General features: G+C 46.2%; 1 protein-coding gene across 1 annotated transcript; it reads left to right on the top strand.

Moving 5' to 3' along the window:
- Nucleotides 1–335: 335 nt before the first annotated feature.
- Nucleotides 336–1,994, top strand: LOC123142986 (transcription termination factor MTERF15, mitochondrial). The gene has a single exon (XM_044561725.1). It carries the CDS (start codon nt 605–607, stop codon nt 1,760–1,762), a length of 1,158 nt encoding a protein of 385 aa, XP_044417660.1. The 5' UTR covers nt 336–604; the 3' UTR covers nt 1,763–1,994.
- The last annotated feature ends 6,089 nt before the right edge of the window (nt 1,995–8,083 follow it).

The raw sequence follows: 8,083 nt of genomic DNA, 5'->3' as shown, positions 1-8,083 counted from the left end.
ATAATCATATAGTGGTTTCTAGATTATCATTAGGTATACGTAAAAAATCGGAAACTCTAGAGCATACTAAAAGTTTACAAAGAGCTTTGGTGTGACTCATTAGCTCATTGACATGTTGTTTATCAATTTTCCCTTGTATTGCTGAGCTAGTCACTGCCGATTGTAATCCTGCAAATCTAGAATAAATACCCAACTTTTCATTAAAAAAGTGTGTCTGACATGTTATAGCGAGTTTAATAATCCATCGATACAAGTAAAGTGTCTGCTCTACGTCGGGTGCTTTAGGCCTATATATATTTTTTCCTAGCCAAGTAATGTACATAGGTCTACAATATACTATGATTTCAGATATATTTCTCACATAATTACTGTTTGAAAGCGGTTAGTCCTATATATGATTCAGGTGTGGCTCAATATCGCTTGACTATTGCACTCAAAAATCAGGAAGAACAAAACAAAAATCAAAAGGAGAAGAGAAAGAAAACAATTCTTTTAAGCCCGATTAAAGCCCAGCCCATGTCGTGTTGGACCATCAAATCTGCACGAGTCTCCTCCGCCTCGCCATCGTTCCCCATTCCGCCGCCGCCGCGCCGCCGCCGCCGCCATGCTCCGCCTCCGGACCTGCGTTCTCTCCCACCTCCTATCCTCTCCCACCACCTCCCCACTCCCCTCTCTCCACCGCCTCCTCTCAAGCGCCGCCGCGCCCACCGTCTCCCCCAACTCCGGCTTCGAAGTGGAGGAGTACCTCGTCTCCACCTGCGGGCTGACCCGAGCGCAGGCCCTCAAGGCCTCCGCGAAGCTCTCCCACCTCAAGTCCCCCGCCAAGCCCGACGCCGTCCTCGCCTTCCTCGCCGGCCTCGGCCTCTCCGGCGCCGACGTCGCCGCGGTCGTCGCCAAAGACCCGCTCTTCCTCTGCGCCGGCGTGGAGGGAAACCTGGGCCCCGCCGTCGCGGGGCTCACCGGCCTCGGCCTCTCGCGCTCTGAGGTCGCGCGCCTCGTCTCGCTCTCCCCCGACCGATTCCGCCGCAAGAACGTCGTCCCCAAGGTGCGCTCCTACCTTCCTCTCTTCGGCTCCTCCGAGGACCTCCTCTCCGGGGTCAAGCGCGGCTTGTTCCTTCTCTCGGTCGACATCGACCGGGTGGTCAAGCCCAACGTCGCGGTCCTGCGGGAGTGCGGGCTAGGTGCTCGCGATATTGCCAAGCTGCTCATCCAAATGCCGAGGATCGTCACCGTCAGTCCGGAGCGCGCCCTCGCGATGGTCGCGTGCGCCGAGCGCATTGGCGTGCCCCGTGGCTCTGGGATGTTTAGGCAAGCGCTGCAGGCTGTCGCATGCTTCAGCGAGGAGAAGATTGCCGCCAAAGTGGAACAGTTAAAGAAGACATTGCGGTGGTCGGATGCCGATGTCGGCATTGCTCTGTGCAAGTGGCCCACTGTGCTGAGGTGGTCCAAGGACATGCTGCAGCGCAAGTCCGAGTTCCTCATCTCTAAGGTGGGGTTGGAACCGGCGTACATTGCTCACCGTCCGGCAATACTCGGTCTTAGCTTGGAGGGCCGGCTCAAGCCCCGGTACTATGTTATGAGGTTTCTTAAGGAAAATGGATTGCTGAGTCATGGCAAAGACTACTATTGTATGCTCTTGATAAGCGAGAAGGTATTTGTGGAGAGGTTCATACGCCCCCACAAGCAAGCTGCGCCACTCATTGCTGAAGACTATGCAGCCGCTTGCACAGGGGAGGTGCCTGCTAGATTCAGATTTACATGAACCAAGAACAGGATATGTTGCAGTTTCTTTTGACTTATGATCACAGTTATGCATAGACGTTATTCTTATTTATAATCGACCGTGCCCAGAAAAAATGCTATCTGTAGAAAATTTGGTGTCCCACTTCTCGGCTAAATGATGATACTCAAATTTTACAGCCCCATGCATAGTTCTTGTTGGATGGGAATATTTTTTATGTATTCCAGATAACTCAGTCCTAGTTTTATTTTCATGATATCTCTGCCATGTCATGTTGAGCATGGCCTTTATGAATAGTTTCTGTTACCACTAATTTTTTTTCCAAGTATCTTAAGTGCCATCTGCAAATAATATTCAGACATGCTCTATTTCCTTCTGGTATCCGTTGTGTATTATCTCCGTGAGCATTGCATAATATGTTTAGCCTATCATAAGAGCTATGTGTACATGTATTAGTTAATGCCTTGGTCGAATTGGTTTTTTAGCTGATTCTGTTTACCTGTAACAAAGTATCTACTGGGAAGTTATATCCATGATCCTTAGAGAAAATTTGTGAACGTCTATTGTTTTGCGGGAAGCAGAGCCTATTGATAGTTAACTGATTCTGTTTACCTGTAACAAAGTGTCTGCTGGGTTTTTTTTAAATGCGGGAAGCAGAGCCTAGTGATAGTTTAACAGACAATCCAGTGAAGGCCAGGGCTTCAACTGCGAGTTACAGCATTATACAACATTCTCATGGTATGATGTGCGCTTCGTCGATAGCTTGCAGTTCTCTCTTATGTAGATCAGATTTTGTCGATAATGCTGGTTTTTCCTCTTATGTGTGATGTTTTCTGGACAAGATGCTCCCCTCTGGTTCTTGGCTTGCATTTGGCGGGGGAGCAAGATGATAATAGTACTCTCTCCGCTCCGTATAATTTGTCGCTGATTTAGTGCAACTTTGTACTAAATCAGCGACTGAAGCATATAGCAAGCTTCATCCACTACCTAAGTTTCCTTCTACTCCCTTCGTTCCCAAATATAAGTCTTTCTAGAGATTACAACAAGTGACTACATACGGAGCAAAATGAGTGAATCTACACTCTAAAATATGTCTACATACATCCGTATCTTGTAGTCTATTTGAAATATCTAAAAAGACTTATATTTAGGAACGGAGGTAGTATTATACAAAGGACAATCTTCAGGTAGGGCATTGGCGGTGTAAAATGGGTATGTCTTACCTGAATTTTTTTCAGCGTGTACATTAGATAGGTTGCAAGGATGCCCCCCTTTTTTAATTTACTTAAGATGAAGAATGCTTTAATGACAAGTGAAATACGAATTTGTACTTGTAAAAAACCTTCAGTGTTCACATTTGGAGCTTGCTAAAAACCATTGCTTGAGTATTTCCTGCAACAATCAAGCAAATTTTAATACGAGTTTTCAAACTCCATTAAAGCATTCTTTAAAAGCATGAGTATTTTTTTTCATTTAAAAAACGAACGGTGTGAGTACTAAATACGTTTTTTTTTTCAAATCTGGTATGTTAAAAATTTCATAGGGAAACAAATTTTTCCTAGAAAAACCATTGCTTCAAAGCTAGATAGCAAAAAATTGCTTGATCGTTGATTAATTGCTTGTTGATTGAGTTGTTTGAATTCATCTAGAGAGTCAAGGACCCATGGCCACTTTTGAAACCCTTCTTTGAAATTTGAGAAAATAGAATGAACCCCAAAAGTTTTGGGGAATAATTTTGAATCCCAAAGAAGGCTGACCAGTTGCAATATTTATTTGGGCTTAAGGCTATCCTTAACATGACCCAAATGATATTGAAAGTCAAATGAATTTTCCCTAAACAATTGAATTGGATCTGTTTTGGAATCTATCCAAAATCAAAGAGGGAATTGTTTAAAAATGGCTTTGCAATTATTTGGTAGGAAAAGGAATTCCATAAGTCCAAACAACATGTTTGACCTTCTGCCTATTTTTCAAATTGGATTTGAAACACATTTGGTTTTGAAACCAAATTCAAATTCAAAAGGGAAATATACGTGTAGTAATTATTTGTCCAAAATTTCCAAAAAAAAGTGGGCACTATCAGAAATATTCCATTTGGAATTTAGAGCAAGTTTGTAGATACACCATTTGAATTTACAGACCAAATAGAAAAGAAAAAGAAGAAAACTAAAGCAGGAATAAAAAAAGGGCCCAGACGAGCCAGCCAGCTCGGACACAGCCCAACTTGCCGGCCTAGCAAGCCAAGTCACCCGCACGCCCCCTCTCTCTCCCTCTCACCCATTGCACATGCGGGACATGCATGCCAGGTCATCCCTAACCTCCCACACGCGCCCACGATTCCCAACCGCCCACAACCATGTCCACGATCCCAGTTCGCACGCTCCCCTCCCCTCACTCGCCAGCGCCCGCGGCCATGTCCTATAAATCCCTCTCCCCACGCTCTCTCTTTTACCCCAACTCGCGATTCCTCTTGTCGTCAGGCTCCTCCGCCGCGACCCCCTCTTCGCCGCACTAACCTAGCTCAATGCTGGTAAAATTCTGGCGACACCGACCCCTTCTCGACCAGCCACTGCCACCACCCGATCCACGGCACTCCGGTGAACCCCCTGGTGAAAGATCGTGGATGTCGCCTAGAGGGGGGGGGGGTGAATAGGCGCTTTAAAATAATTACGGTTAGGCTTGAACAAATGCGGAATAAACCTAGCGGTTAATTTGACAAGCACAAAACCTACAACAACTAGGCTCACCTATGTGCACCAACAACTTATGCTAAGCAAGATAAACAACTAAGTGATAGCAAGATATATGACAAGAAACAATATGGCTATCACAAAGTAAAGTGCATAAGTAAAGGGTTCGGGTAAGAGATAACCGAGGCACGCGGAGACAACGATGTATCCCGAAGTTCACACCCTTGCGGATGCTAATCTCCGTTTGGAGCGGTGTGGAGGCACAATGCTCCCCAAGAAGCCACTAGGGCCACCGTAATCTCCTCACGCCTTCGCACAATGCAAGATGCCGTGATTCCACTAAGGGACCCTTGAGGGCGGTCACCGAACCCGTACAAATGGCAACCCTTGGGGGCGGTCACCGAACCCGTACACTTTGGCAACCCTTGGGGGCGGTCACCGGTACCCGTCAAATTGCTCGGGGCGATCTCCACAACCTAATTGGAGACCCCGACGCTTGCCCGGAGCTTTACACCACAATGAGTGAGCTCCGAACACCACCAACCGTCTAGGGCACCCAAGCACCCAAGAGGAACAAGCTCAAGGGTACCAACCACCCAAGAGTAATAAGCTTCTCAACTTGTAACTTCCACGTATCACCGTGGAGAACTCAAACCGATGCACCAAATGCAATGGCAAGGGCACACGGAGTGCCCAAGTCCTTCTCTCTCAAATCCCACCGAAGCAACTAATGCTAGGGAAGAAAAAAAGAGGAAGAACAAGAAGGAGAACACCAAGAACTCCAAGATCTAGATCCAAGGGGTTCCCCTCACATAGAGGAGAAAGTGATTGGTGGAAATGTGGATCTAGATCTCCTCTCTCTTTTCCCTCAAAAACTAGCAAGAATCCATGGAGGGATTGAGAGTTAGCAAGCTCGAAGAAGGTCAACAATGGGGGAAGAACACGAGCTCAAAGGATAAGGTTCATTGGGGAAGAAGACCCCCTTTTATAGGAGGGGGGAAATCCAACCGTTATGTGCTCAGCCCGCACACGAGCGGTACTACCGCTCGGGCGAAAGAAGCAGGGAAACGGATCAACAAAACATGAACCTTGGGGCGGTAGTACCGCTTATAAGCGGTACTACCGCTCACCCCAGCGGTACTACCGTGGAGTATGGAGGGCAGGAGAGAGACAGACCCGAGCGGTACTGCCGCGGTGGTTGGGCGGTACTACCGCTCGTGAGCGGTACTGCCGCCCTACTGCAGCTGCGAAGTACCGCACTATCCGACACGAAAAATGACCCCTCGAGTCGACGCGGTAGGGCCTGGTACCGTAGCGGTACTACTGCTGAGGACCCACCAGCGGTACTACCGCTGCGGAGCGGTACTGCCGCTTGTGACCCCTAAGCGGTACTACCGCTGGGTACCGCGGTACTACCGCTAGGACCATCCTAAAGCCACTTCCACGAAAACAAGAATACTCCACGGGAAACCAAAACTGCCATAACTTCTGCATATGAGCTCCGAATTGAGCAAACTCAAGCTTGTTGGATAGAGGAAGACGAGTAGCATCAAAATAGAGGAGTGAAACCTTCAACCGAGAAGAACCGGCATAACCTCCAACATCGAAAACATCATAGAAGATGTGAGTGAACTCCGTTTTCGATGAACTCGAGCTTGTCAACAAGATGACCATAAGCTCCAGAACTCACAAAGAGAAGAACCAAACAAGAATCAATAAAGATGATGCAAGGATGCAATGGTTTGAGCTCTCTATGAACGATACGATCAAGCTACTCGTCGAGAGCCCCCCTTGATAGTACGGCAATCGATCCTATAACCCTGTCACCCAACTACCATCATGAGACCGGTAAAATAGAAAACCTATCAAGGGCAAACCTTTGCCTTGCACATGGTCCACTTGAGCTAGATGATGACGATCTTGACTCCCTCAAGATGGACCACCTTTCTTGATTGCGTTGGCTCGATGAATACTAGTTGATTGCTCCCCCATATTCCACTATGGGTGAGCCACCCTTCCGCACATCTTCACAAGTCCATTGTCACCACAATGGCTTCAAGCATTTGATCTCTTCGTGATGCTTTACTAGAACTTGCCCGCTTCACTTGAACTTGCACACCGCAACCTAACCCCACAAAGAACTCTCACGAAGACCATGGGTTAGTACACAAAGCGTAATTGACAATGCTTACCATACCATGGGATCGCTTGATCCCTCGGTACATCTTGTGCGCTTTGTGTGTTGATCAACTTGATTCACTCTTGACTTAGTCTTGATCAACATTGACTCTTTCCAACTCTCTTCATTTGGATGATGTCTTGAAGGTAAACATGAATGATCACATAATCTTCTTCTTCAAGACATGCTTGCAATAAGCTCAACTCTCATATGACCAATCTTTGGATAAACTCCTTGAAATCAACACATGGACTTCAAGAAATGCCTATGGACAAATCCTTCAAATATAACTCAAGGCAACCATTAGTCCATAGAGATTGTCATCAATTACCAAAACCAAACATGGGGGCACCGCATGTTCTTTCACCTGGACATCTTCTTCGAGCCTGAGGCCCTCTGCAACCTCGAGTTCATCAACGTCTGAAGTGCACCATCGTCGTATCCGGCTAGGTAAGCTCGCGTTTGAGCAGCGCACAATGTCCATCGTCTTCATCTTGTTCTCGCGCATCTCACTGACCCAACCATTGATCCAGGAGCGCACGGCTTTGTCGTGCGCGTCCACGCCTGAGAAGCTTCGCTTTTGCCGCATCTCCGACGAGCTCACCCCGCTCATCTCCGTCCTTCGCAGCCCCGGCCAGGACCACCTTCGACCTCATCGTCGTCTTTCGCGTCCAGCCGAGCCCTTCTCGACGCCAAACAACCACCGGAGCTCCATTTCTGACGAGGTCCAAACGCAGCACCGCCATCCCCGTATTTTCCGGTGACTCTCCGGCAAAGATCTCCGGTGAGCCCAAACCCTAGCACCCTCTGATCTATTTTGAGTCGTTGGATCTAGATCCAATGCAACACACACAAATCACTTAAACCGAATCGATATCAGCCAACCAAAATGCGACATGTCACAGCCTTATCCAAAACCATATCTAGAAGAAAATCATTTAATTAAATTGATTTGCAAATTTTTACAGAAAACCTCCTAGATACTATTCCCTCCGTCCCATAATATAAGAACGTTTTTAAAGCTATGTTAGCTTTAAAAACGTTCTTATATTATGGGACGGAGGGAGTAAAACCATCAAACATCTTTATATGTAAGTCCAAATTGAATGATTCTTTTTGCAAATTGACCTCAATGAAATACACTTTCACCTAGGCCAATAAAATTTGGAAATTCAATAATTTAAAATTCAAATTCAAACAGAATGAATTCAAATTCAAATAGGCCATAACATGCAAATAATAAATCCAATTAGATTGGTTCTTTTGCAAGATGAACCTAGTGAGTTGTAGTTTCATCTTAGGTATTGTATTCTAATTTTAAAACATATTAAAAATTGAATTGGAATATAGTTGAACAGTAACTATAATCCAAACGGTATTTAAACCTAAAATTGGTTTCACTTTGAAATAAAATGTACAACGCATGAGCATTTGTGCTATTTCTGCTAAATAGACACGGCCTGAACGAGTGAG

The sequence above is a fragment of the Triticum aestivum genome, chromosome 6D, assembly GCF_018294505.1.
Source record: "Triticum aestivum cultivar Chinese Spring chromosome 6D, IWGSC CS RefSeq v2.1, whole genome shotgun sequence".
Classification (NCBI taxonomy): Eukaryota; Viridiplantae; Streptophyta; class Magnoliopsida; order Poales; family Poaceae; genus Triticum; species Triticum aestivum.
The sequence above is the reverse complement of the archived record's forward strand: the minus strand, read 5'-3'. Positions and strand labels throughout refer to the sequence as shown.